The sequence below is a fragment of the Triturus cristatus genome, chromosome 4_1, assembly GCF_964204655.1.
Source record: "Triturus cristatus chromosome 4_1, aTriCri1.1, whole genome shotgun sequence".
NCBI lineage: Eukaryota > Metazoa > Chordata > Amphibia > Caudata > Salamandridae > Triturus > Triturus cristatus.
Genome location: NC_140585.1, coordinates 675,583,551 through 675,596,688, shown reverse-complemented (window position 1 = coordinate 675,596,688; position 13,138 = coordinate 675,583,551). Strand labels below are relative to the sequence as shown.

Below are 13,138 nucleotides of genomic sequence, written 5' to 3'. Positions count from 1 at the left end.
AAGAACCATCGACCTGAGGTTCTAGAGCGGATCTAGAACATGGAACCCGGCTCCTTCACTACATTGCAAAACTGTTGCAAAGACCCTATATGTGTGAAATGCACCTTATTTCGCTCGCATTGTAAAAAAAAGCTTTGAGTGGTAATTGCCACAGATTTATATACTTTTGTGCTGCGCTCGCATGCTTGGCGCACACAGCCTTGGCTGGAGCACACAGAGATCTTGCACTGCCATACACAGAGAAAACAGAATTTGAGGGAACATTGGTGAGAATGTGTTTCAACTATATGTTCCGAAAGAAACATCATTATTGTAAAGTCTGATTCATGTCAAGAACTTCAATTTCACAATAATTATTTCCCACCCAATTTCTTCTCACTGATTGCTTGTATTTTCTTTCTATAAAAAGAGCTGTTCTCGATGTGAACTTTATGGATATTGTATTCATTTTAGATTTTTTTTTCCCCCAAACTGGTAACGTTCTGTATTTTCAAAGTATTAATACTCATTAAAACGGCAAGTGAAAGGTAGCAAAACACAGTTGAAGTTTTTAAACTAAATTTCTTCTATTGAAAGATTAAGTAGAACTTGATGTAAAATCACATCATTGTATGGAGGACGTGATTTATAATGAGTTTAAATGAATCAATGTAAACAAACATGTCGAGATAATTTGTCATAGTTGCTTGAAGATTTTTGAACCCCAACATTGAGCCATTTGTAGCATTTTGCATAGAAAAATTGTCGGTGCAAAATGTAATGCATGGCTTGGTATTACAGATGCTGCCAATTGATGTTACTGTGCAAGACATGGACTAAAGGTTGCAATTTTTAACTTAGGAGTCAGACGATCAGGTCTCTGTATCTGACTGGCATGGAGTGCTATCTTAAGCAAATTAGTATTTTTGCAATTATTTCAATTCATCAGATGTAAACTTGAAGATCTTAGAAATTTTCTCTGGGGATATTAAGCACTATGAAATAATTTTTTCTAATCATAATGCATGCTCAATAAATAATTTTCAGCAGTGTTCAGTAATTGTATTATCCAACAGAAAAAAAGACAATTTCATAGGCATAAACTGAAGTCTCATGAAATTTTCAGAGGGGAGGGAAGCTAAGCTTTCTTCTTCCAAAATGGGAAATTGTGAAACCTACTTCAGACTTTCATTATAAATATTCACAGTTAGCTTGTCTTCTGCAGAGACATTAGGAAACTGTTGGAGGCTGTTGTGAAGAACACACAACTATCATCACAACAAGTCCCTCAGATCCTATGCAACTACCAACTGTACTAAATCCTAGTAGGTAACTTTGAGAAATAGGTTCCACCCGATTTAAGCTCCCTGCATTTTTGGCTTTGTGGACTACCTGGTTTATAGACGTCTGTCATGTGTGGGCCTCACTACCTGAGTTTTACTCAGTGTAAGCTCTGTTATAATGAATTGTGAGTACTCATCATCAGTGTCTGCCTTTTAAGATAAGGCTGACTGCTGCTTAGCTAGGATAAGGGGCTCTAGGCTGGCTGTGTGTGAACACTTGCTTGGACATGTGTACTGGCTGAGTGCGTGAGACTACCGTTTAACTTAGCCTGGTATCTACATACAAATAGTTTGTCAAAGAGTGAACCCTTCAAGGATTGGTACTCGCCTGTGTAGGCCTTATAATATTTAGTGGGCATTTATAGTGTAAGTACATCTCTAGTGCTTCACTGAAGTAGGTAGACTATTATACATTAAAGGGCAAAATCTGCATAGTTAGGCCTAGAATTGAGTATTACACACAATGCCAATGGTAAATCAGGATAGTAAATGCAGATGACATTAATTTACACATATCTGCACTCATTGTGGTGCATCATCATGTACCATTTTTCCTCAGACTTGGCTACTAATTAAATCTGGACCTTTGAATCACCCTGCTAAGACAAGTTAATGACCCTCCTGGCAAGGTGGAGGATTAAAACCCTTACCACACAATAGAGCGATTAGGCAGTATTTAGGCTCGCTCCTTGGTGGGGGGAGGGTTGGGTAGGAATGTGCATGTTCTAACTACTTTACATAGAGCACCTGGCCTGGGAAGGCTCAGCCCCACTGTAACAAAGCCAGACCTCTGGAGCCAGTCCCAGTAGGGCTGGCCTTTAAAGTTTTGAATGGAAGGGGCCACAAAGCTGTGGCAGTTAGAGGCTGGACGTTGACTCTCAAAGGAGGTATTTCATTAGATTATTTGACTGTGTCATCTTAGAAATTAAAAAAATACTTTGCAGGAGGGTTGGGACAGGGGTGGATTGAGGATACCTCACCCTAGAATCTAGCAAAGGTGGCTAGCATCTGGAACTTTCTACTGCCTCTTAAAAACCCATGCTCAAGAGGGAGACTTTGGAGAACAGTGATGCCAAAGGACTGTCCAGTAGAAAGAGAGAAACCTAGTCCCCTACTGTTATGTTTATTTGTAAAGCACACTATCATCTGCGAGGGTGGTGTCGAGCAGGTGTGTGCCCTAGCCCTGGCTATGGTAGGATGGTTATCTGAAAAGCAGGTCTTCAGCTTCTTACGGAATTCAAGAAGAGGGGCGATGCTCTGATGTTGATTTAGAGGTCGTTTCACCCTTTAGGAGCAGTGCAAGAGAACGCCCATCCTTCTGATCTGGTGCAGTGAATGCGTGCGATGTGTGCAAGTAGGAGAAGAGGTGTCTGGGTGCAAAGATGGATTTGAGAATTTCTTATTTCAGTTGGTGCACAGAGACTAGGATTTGTTTCTTCCTAGGGGACAGTAGTGGGATGTACCTACTTGGGGGATGGACACTGAAGGTTCCTCTAGATCTTCTATGGACTAGTGTGACATCCAGATGGAAATGGGCCTTAATGATAGGAGGGAGTAGGAGCTGGAGGGTTTATAGCAGGGAGGGCACTCTACTTTGGAGTCATGGGGAGTATTGCTGATGAACGCTACATGCCCAGGAGAAGGGCCAGGCACCCAGACAGGAGACATTTTGTGTGAGAAGGGAGAACAGTAAAAACCAGGATAAACAGACGCCGGGAAGCCTGAAAATACCCTCCTGGTGACTGGAGCGCACCACCACATGCAAAATGCAACCTTCCCCGTGCAGTGAATGATTACACTCATTAATGAAGGACACTGTAAGAGGTTACCATCCTTAGTGGTTTTAATGGCATTGCATTGGTTTATCATGAGATATTGCTGCTTTATAGAGGTGACACCCTGTCAAAGCCAGTAGGCCTGAATTTTGATAACTACACCCCATTGTATTGTATTTTGTATCGTGGCTTTGAGTGTAGGGCTTGCTAGGAGTGTGAGCTGTTAGGAGGGTGTCCCCATAGGTATATTTACCTTTTATTATGTATGTGTTTGTAAATTAATTGATAGTATTAAGTAGAGTGTGTGTAAAAAAGTATTTAGCTTTTTATAAGTAAAGGCACTGGCTAGTCAATGATTTATTGATTTGTGTTTATTGGACGCATGTGGCCTGGAGTTACTAGCTAATACCACCTCCCCTGAGTTGGTCTCTGCCTAGCTACCCTGAGACATACATGTGGTACAACAGAGTAGTTGGTTCCCAGTCGACTGAAGGTCTGCCTTTTTCTTGTGATGGACCCACATCCTTTGCAATTAATAAACCACAGTAACATGATGCAACCTAACTTCTTTTCTGTAGAACATATTGGTCAGTGTCTCTGTCTGCCGCTATTTTACTTGCCACAATGCTCCTCTCTACACTACCTTCCAGTCAAGTGTGTTGCACAGCACCACCCAACTCTTTGCAGATTGACCACACTAACCAACACCTTTCGCATCCATACATACAAGCAACTACATACATTTCGTGGGCAAGTAACAGCTATTTAGGTTCCACTTGTACCAGCAATGCACATTATAAACAATAGTCGAAATATAAGCAAAATGGTGAATAAAATAAATACAGTAAGAACAAAACCATTTTTAATTTACCATTCCTTCAGAACTGCAGCAAACAACATCAAGCACTACAAAACGGAAGAACTTTCTCTGTGAGGGTTCACATATGTTCGAAATCACATTTTCACTTGTTTTTCATGTTTTCTGTTAACATTTACTATTGTGGCAGACAACCAGGGACTCAAAATTCTCACCACACCCATCCCCCAGGACTAAAGTAAATAAATTCCATAAACTCAAGTCTCAAAGATACAAAGGATGTCTCAAATTGCCACCTTTACAATACAAAAGGGAGATGCTAAAACATTACTTGGCATTCAATGCATTAGGATTTCAATTTGGTACAGAAGTGAAAATGTAAATGACATAATTGTAAAGTACTTTCTATTTAAGAAAAATATTTCAAGATAAATATTGTACTTTTTATGAAACAACAAACCCATAATACACTAGGGAACCATTATGGATATTCCACATATGGCTTGTTGTGAATAGTAACTGTTCAGTGTCTCCGAAAGGATTGTTATTGCCACATTCCATTTATTCTCAGAAACGTAAAGATGAGATCTTTATCTTACAGATATATGTACAGATGCAGTGAGCCTATAATGTACATAACTATGCACAAAGTACAGTTAAACACAAGAGGTTCGTTGAATATTCCTCTATACATTTTGTAGTAATAACCCTGAATATTAACCAGTAACAACTTTAAACTATAGCAATAATGTTCATATTACAAACAATTTTAAAAATATTGTGGTCGCAGGTATCCAATACTGTAGTTCAAATCAACACCATTTCAAATGAAAGTAAATACAACTTTAGCTTTACATAAACATATATAAAAACAATTTATTTACATATAAATGTTTCTGTGGTCCCATATACACATTATATATCAGGGAAAACTACTCCTTTACTATGTACATAAATAATACTTTGCATTTATTAAATATGATACAGAATAAGTAAACCTTGAATAGAAAGTTTTTTAGGCAGGTCTATTTGTTAGGTTTATCTATCTGTGTGCTTTTGTGCAAGTTCCAAATCTCATCATTTGAGTTGTTATTTAGCTCTATTTGCCTTGTATTACTGCTGCTTCTTTTGGTGCTCTTAGAAGAGTGAGACAGTTTATTCTTCGGTACAGGAAGAAGGGACTTAACTTTGGAATCACTCCATCCCATCTTTGATGCACTGAGTTGTTCAGTGGTTCTATTGCTGCTGCTGCTCAGAGGACAGAACCCATCCTGAAATTAGAAATGCCACTGGTGAGTATATATTTTTTTTTCGTGCACACGTTCATTAATCAGAAAATTTAAAAATGGCAGTGAGCGTAATTATAGGGATATTGACCTATTTCTTTAACTCTCGTTGGAGGTAGTGATTTTATTTAATTAAATCTCAACATAAGGGATCAAAGACAAAGAGACTGTGTAACATGTGAAGGCAGTGGATATCCACCTCGAATTCACCAGAAAGTCAGAAAAACAATGGGCTCGGTGTACACCACCACATCACTTGATTTAGGAAATGATAATTAAAATGAAATGTATCTATGTTATTTAAGCACCTACTATTCATTAGAAAGGCATGATCTTTTTCTGTCTGATGTTACCAGCAAACGAAAAAATATATAAAAATCACACAAAGCACTCTTGTTTCGATCTTGTTTAACATCTTTACCATTTATTCTTGAAACAATAAATAGGATGAAAGGGTTGTATGACGGAACCAAGCATGTCATTACAGCGCATGCCTTTATAATGCGTCCTTAACAACTCATATGGCTTTACATCGTATGTCTTTACCAAGCAACATTTTCCCATGCGTGTGTCTTTTCTATAAAAATATAATAATATATTATATATATATATATATATATATATATACATATACACACACACATTACCTACTGGCAGTTGCCAGTAGGTAGTTATAGTTAGGACCTATTTTCCATAAGAAATCCGCAACATTCTATTTGGAATAACGTTGGCGCCGATTGACGAAGCTTTGCGAAATTTTCCAAACTTTTGGCCAGCTCCGGTCCGCTCCTTTCCTGAAAATTTCACGGTTATTCGTCGAGCAGGGGCCGATAAAAAGGGGGGTCCCAAGACGCGTTTTCCCCATGCATTTTCCCATAGGACCTGTTGACACAGCTACAGCCCGAACTGCTGAACAGAATTACACCAAATTTGAGGTAGTCCTCAGTTCAGACTCATGCCGTTTGCTTAAATGGTGTAAATCCATTCAGTAGTTCCTGAGAAAATTTGAGTTAAAAAGATAGATATATCTGGGCGGAGCCTAACCACACATCTCATCGTGAGATTTGATTGGCTGGCAGTACTTCATCCAAGAAGTGTTGGCAGCCATCTTGGGACCAATATACATGATAGCACCTCATTAAAAAGCATTGCAGTTAATAGAAGGTTTTAAGACTTTAGTTACATTATAAATCATTTGTTGATGGTACCATACTCATTTTTAGGAACTGTGGTGTGTTCTAAGGTGATTTTACCATGTGAAAAAACCTTCTGCTGTGATATCATGAATCATTTTGAGAGAAAACTATTTTCTCATGCTTTTCCCACAGAGGTTTGGAAGGTGATCTATAAGCTAAACTGAGAGCATATTTTCTGTAAATTCACATTATCTTTCTCATGTCATGTGAGAATGAAGTCGGACATTCTCAGTAAAACATGTACATCCAAAAAGGGCAGAGACTGTCAATTGATTCCTTGTATTCTACTGCAGCTTCCCAGAGTGTTCTAAAGAACAACTAGAGCGCTAACAGTCCTACTTATGACAAACGTATTGCACACCTGAAGCCATCTTGATTGGAATAAAGTGGTAACTCTTAAAACATTTAATTTAAAAAGGAACAAAATGAGGGGGTTCATTTTGCCATAGAAAGTATGATTAGTGCTGCAGAAAGAAAAATTAGGGCACATTTTGACTTCTCAAATCCTCTTCTATTTCATTAAAAAATTCTGACATGCAGACTGAAACATGCACTTTCAATACCAGCAGCAGACTTCCCTGGTGAGCAGTAGCTTTACTACAGTGATCTAATGAGCAACTAGAGTGCTAACATTCAGAATTTATGGCAAATGTATGACACATCTGAATGCCTTATTGATGGAACCAAAGTAAAAAACTGAAAGTATTTCCTACTGAGGAGCCTGCAGTAAATGAGGAAATTAGGAAACTTCAGAACAAATAAATCTCCCAAGATGGCCACCAGAGACAAAAGAGCCCAAATGTAGCCCAAATATCACCCAGATGTAGCCCAAGTATAGCCCAATGACAGAATGTCCCAGAGTGTTCTTAAGAACAACTAGAGCGCTTACTGTCTTACTTATGACAAAAGAAAAATTAGGGCACATTTTGAGTGACTTATCAAATCCTCTTCTATTTCATTAAAAAATTCTGATATGCACTTTTAATACCAGCAGCAGACTTCCGTGGTCTACAGTGATCTAAAGAGCACCTAGAGTGCTAACATTCAGAATTTATGGCAAATGTGTGACACATCTGAATGCCTTATTGATGGAACCAAAGTAAAAAACTGAAAGCATTTCCTACTGAGGAGACTGCAGTAAATGAGGAAATTAGGAAACTTCATAACAAATAAATCTCCCAAGATGGCCACCAGAGACAAAAGAGCCCAAATGCAGCACAAATATCACCCAGATGTAGCACACATGTAGCCCAGTGACAGAAGTGTGCAAAACACTTATTTTTTGTGTATTTGCAGTTTTATATAGTGCAGACTGGTCGGGTATTGGAGTGCTTTACATGAGCATTGGTTACATCACACAAGATCACATTCATTTTGGTAGTAGACATGGGGAGATTAAGTGATTTGACCAGAATCACAGAATGTTGAGCTGAAGCAGAAACTCCAACCTGGTTCCCCAGTTGCAAAGTCTGCAGCTCTGGAAGTAACACCACATCCTCTCCCCTAAGTGCAACATTTAATCAAGTGGTCAACTGGATAAAAAACCAAAGATTACAAATAATTTAAAAGTTATTTGTCGCTATTTGAAAACTCAGAAAATATGTCCTCATTTTAGTTTTTTAGAGCACTAACCATAATTTCGATGCAAATAAGACCCTCTCATATATGTAATTTCTGAAGGAAATGCTCTGGGTATTACAGTTTTGATTACATCAAGATGACGTCAGGCGTTCCACACTTTTGTAATAAATATAGAATGTTAGCAATCTAGTTGTTCACTGGGATACTGTTGAGAGGCAGAGGCCAGGGGCACGGACTCTGAAAAATGAAAGCAGGTAGGAGAGTGCAGAGGCAACAATTTGACCACACTGGGCAGGCAGGAAGAGCAGTGGCAACACAATAGACTATGGAGAGCAGTGGAAAGGGGGCAGGGGCAACAAACCAACAATACAGGACTGGCAAGAGAGGCTGTGGCAATATAATAGACCATTGTGAGCAGAAGGAAGAGGCAGTGGTAGTACAACCATACATGCCAACAGGCACGTTTCAGCCAGGAAACGCCCAATGTTTTAAGCTCAAATGGTCTTTATTTGATCTGTCTCCTGTCTACAATCTCCTCTTTTTCAAAGTAACTCAAAGGGGAAAATCAATACCCCAGTTTTTTTTCAAAATCTCCCTCTTACCAAGTTCAAAATGTTCACAAGTATGGTACATTGGATCATGGTAGGCAGGAGGAATTGGGGTAGGGACATGGACTCGGATAACAGAGGACAGGAGGGACATGGATAGGTGCACCAAACTGACCCTACAGGCAGGCATCAGGGTTTGCAGCAGCACAATACACCACACAGGGCATGCGGGATGGGAGTGCAGCACAACAATCCATAGAAAGCAATAGGGAGGGGACAGGACCATGCACATGGACAACAGAGAACAGAGGGGAAAGAGGCAATGGTAGCTAGCTGACCATAATGGACAGACAGGAGAGAAAGCTGCAGCATAACAGACCATAAAGGGCAGGAGGGACGGATCAGGGGCATTACACTGGAACAGACAAGCCAGGAGGGAGGGAATAGGGGTCTGCACATGGAAACAGAGGGCTGGGGGCAAGGGGGCAGGGCAGGAGCAGCAAGATGACCATGGAGGTCAGGCAGGATGGGTACTAGAAACAAGACACACCATGGAGAGCAACAGTGAGACTATGATGGCATACATACAGACCATGGAGGGAAGGTGGGAGGGGGGCAGGGGCAGCTAGCTGACCACACAGCGAAGGTGGGAGGGGCCATGGCAGCACAGAAGACCATGCATGGCAAGCGGAGGGTTAGTGGCAGCACAATGGCTATGATGGGCAAGAAGAAGGGTGCAGGGGCATGCACATGGGACCATGGAGGATAGAAGGGAGGGTCAGGACCTGGGCACAGACAAGAGAGTTCAGGGGAAGGGGCCTCACAACAGACCATGCGGGGCAGGCAAGAGGAGCAGTTGCAGCACAACAGACCAGGGAGGGCAGAAGGGTGTGGCAGTAAAATGGACCATGGAGGACAGGAGGAAGGGGATAGGGGCATGACATGTGGACAGGCAGGGTGGAGGTGGCAGGGACAGGTTACAGTCATCTGACAATGCTAGGCAGGTGGGAGGGGAGTGGCAGCTCAACAGAACACTCAGAGTAGATAGGAGTGGCAGGTCCATGGAACATGGTGGGTAAAAAGGATGGAGCAGGGGCATGCACAAAGACATCGTAGGGCAGGGGGAAGGAGAATAGGGGCAGCAAGCTAAGCACAGAGGCTAAGCAGGAGGTCAATGATGGGCCATAGAATTGGGCAATGGAGGGCAGGAGGAGTGGACTGGTACATCATGCTAAATGGAGGGCAGTGGCAGCACATCAGACTACGCATGGCAGGAGGTAGGAGGCTAGTCCATGGATTCAGACAACAGAGGATAGGGAGGAGGTGGATGGGGCAGCAAGCTAACTGTTCAGAGAAGGTGGATATTAGGAACTTTATTGTTTTTAAAATGTGTGTCAATGCGAACAACTTAAAATATGAAGTATGCAGCATAATCTCACTTTTATTCAGGAAGAAGACTACGTTTGTGACTGTGACTCCAGGCTCACTTGGCAGAAACACACCCTGACACTCCACCCCCATCGCAAAATGTAATGCCCGTGAAAAGGGTTGGTGGACGCAGTGTTATATAGAACATAGTCCTGAGAGCACGATTGAAAATGAAAACTAGATATAGTATATGGTATAAAATATGCACCAAAAAGTGTGATATTAGATGAACCGGGGCGTGAAATATAGGCATCGAGGAAGGCACGTTAGATGGGGCAATATAACCCGTGCGAAGGCAAGTGTGGCATGACATATTCATGGGGTGGTGTTACTGTGCACATGGGCTAGAGAGTGTCATAGCATACGCACTAGCTGGTGGAATACAACACAGAGGTGTGTGCCCCTCGCGGGCACTGGTGGGTGTAACACAGCATTGGGCTCAGCCAGGAGCACGCTGTGACTCTCAAGTGAGGTTCGTCTCCTTTCCAGAGAGTAAAATAAAAAGTATTACACATCCGGCAGTGGATGTGTGTTTTATTAACCGTGAGGGGGGCTTCTTGCATAGTTTGGTCAAATTTTTGTCGAATCCCCTTTGAATGGCTTGGTGTGCGTGTGTATTAAATGTGCCCGTCAATAGCTACCCATGTTTGTATAAATAAATGACAAGGGTGTCTACTTGGAGAGTACCAACCGGCGGGGGCGCCGGGATTAGGCACGGTAGGGTGTAAGACAAGTCAGAGCTTCACTAGCGGTGTAAATACATTCCACGTGGATTCATTGTATGCATAGTCGCCTTTTAAAGAATATCACGCAAATCGTCATGGTGATAGGTACATACGGTTTGTCCAGCATGTCCTAGGTGTTTCTATAAATATATCTTTTTTTTTAAATAATAAAAAATAAAGGCCGGCCCCGGGGGATGGGGTACCCGGGGCCATAAGTGGCCTGAGGAGGGGGGGGCAACACAGCCCCCCTCCTAAAGAAAAAGAAAAAAAAAGGCCATGACCTGGGGCTTGGGGTCCCCGGGGCCGATTAAGACCTTGGGAGGGGGGCCACGCGGCCCCCTTCCAAAGTTATTTTTTTCAACAAAACAAATTAGGGTGCAGGCCCTGGGGGATGGGGTCCCCAGGGCCACACAACCCTCCTCCTTAAAAAAATGCCTGAAACCTATGCATTGCAGTTACGCGGGTTATAGTCAGCTGAACTCTATGGTTTTGTACGAGTGAAATGTCCAACTAACTATAACGTCCCTGAAACCTATGGTTTTTTCAGTGAATACATATATAGATAGATAAATAGATTGACTGAAAAAACCATATGTTTCAGGCACGTTATAGTTAGAAATTAGCATTTAAAAAACCTTAGAAATTCACTGAAAAAACCATAGGTTTCAGGGACGTTATAGTTAGTTGGACATTTCACTCGTACAAAACCATAGAGTTCAGCTGACTATAACCCGCGTAACTGCAATGCACTGCTGATGACGTCCCATATTACATCATTCATGACATGGTCAGTGACATCACTGATGACATCATCCAGTGACAGTGTTTTTCTATAAAGTGTAAATATGTATTATATATATGCCAAGGTATATTGAAGACTGAGTGGGTGTATAAGTGTCTGGATGGAGGATTTAGTAGGTGTGTGACTGACTGTTTAAGTGAGTGATTACATGTGTCTTACTGAATGCAGGGATTAGTGACTAAACTGTGTGAATGTCTGTATTAGTCTGTCTGTTATTGTATAAACTGCTGCATGGGTTGCTCAGTAGCTACATGAGTGTCTATATGGGTTATCGATTGGTTGCCTGAGTATTTGTATGGGTGCATGAGTGTGTGTGTGTGTGGGTGGGTGGAAGGTGTGTGACTTTGTGCATAGATGTTTGAGTGGTTGATTCACTGTGTATATGGGTTCAAGAGTGCATGTGGAAACAGCTGTATGAATGATGAGTGAGTGTGTATATGGGTGTGTTGGTGAGTGAATGGATGTTTCAATGGTACATGTCCAAGTAACTACATATGTAAAAGGCAGAGTATGTGCGAGCTGAAGTATATAAATGACTATAAGTGAGAGTCAGTGATTGTGAGAGTAGCTGTATGTATGAGTGTGTACTTGTATAAGTGATTGCATAAGAGAGTAAGTATGCATTTGTTTCGGTTTGACTAAGTGATGTGGTGTGTGTGTAACTGTATGGGTCAGTAAATGGAAGTGTGATTGTTTCTTTGCATGACTGACTATGTGTGTGAGTAACTCAGGATGAGTGGTGGTGTGTGAGTGCATGTATAGATGTATGAGTGCTTATGATAGTGTTGTATTGATGAGTGACTGCATGCGTCTGTGATTGTATGGGTGAATGAGTGGATGTGTGTGTAGACCTAGGAATCGGTGAGTACATATGTAGTAACTGGTTTTGGTGTGTCAATGGTTTCGAAAATAGTAGTCGGTATTTTACAGTGAGTGTATCAAAGGTTAAATTGGAGTGTGAAGAGGTGCATCAGATTTTCACGTGAACGATGTCATCAGTGATGTAATTTGAGATGTCATCAGTGATGTCACTGACCATGTCATGAATGATGTAATATGTGACGTCCTCAGCAGTGCATTGGGGGTGCGTGAGTTATAGTTAGCTGAACTAACTATAACGGGGGAATTTCTATGGTTTTGTACAAGTGAAATGTCCAACTAACTATAACGTCACTGAAACCTATGGTTTTTTCAGTGAATTTCTAAGGTTTTTTTAAATGCTAATGTCTAACTATAACATGTCTGAAACCTATGGTTTTTTCAGTGAATTTCAATGGTTTTTTAAATGCTAATTTCTAATTTTAATGGTCAATAAACCTGCGCTTTTTTCTGTGATTTTAAAGTATCATCTCAACCTGGTGAAAACTGCAGCTATCGCCAGTTTTCCAGCGATAGCTTCCGCTAAAAAAATCGCCACAAATGAGAGCGACAACTAACGCTAATGATATGCAGAGTAGGTGTTCCAGTGCAAAAATAACTCAAAAACAGCACTAACCGATATTTTCAATGACCAGCTAAATCTACGATGCGATCCAAAAATAGGTGAAAAGCCGCGTTAGAAATAAGAAGTTAACACCTGCCTTTTACTGGTGTAAAGCAGGACAACTACCTACAGTATGAAATGGAGTCCAGCCCAGAGCCACATCTGAAGACCAACA

At 41.2% G+C, this 13,138-nt stretch overlaps 1 protein-coding gene across 2 annotated transcripts in view; it reads right to left on the bottom strand.

The window, feature by feature from the left end:
- Nucleotides 1-3,942: 3,942 nt before the first annotated feature.
- CTTNBP2 (cortactin binding protein 2) overlaps nucleotides 3,943-13,138 on the bottom strand; it is a 636,925-nt gene continuing 627,729 nt past the window's right edge. For both annotated transcript variants that reach the window (XM_085653125.1, XM_085653124.1), the window contains exon 23: nucleotides 3,943-5,185. In XM_085653125.1, coding sequence (XP_085509251.1) covers nucleotides 4,940-5,185 — 246 coding nt within the window. In that variant the 3' untranslated portion in view covers nucleotides 3,943-4,939. The remainder of the gene's footprint in view (nucleotides 5,186-13,138) is intronic.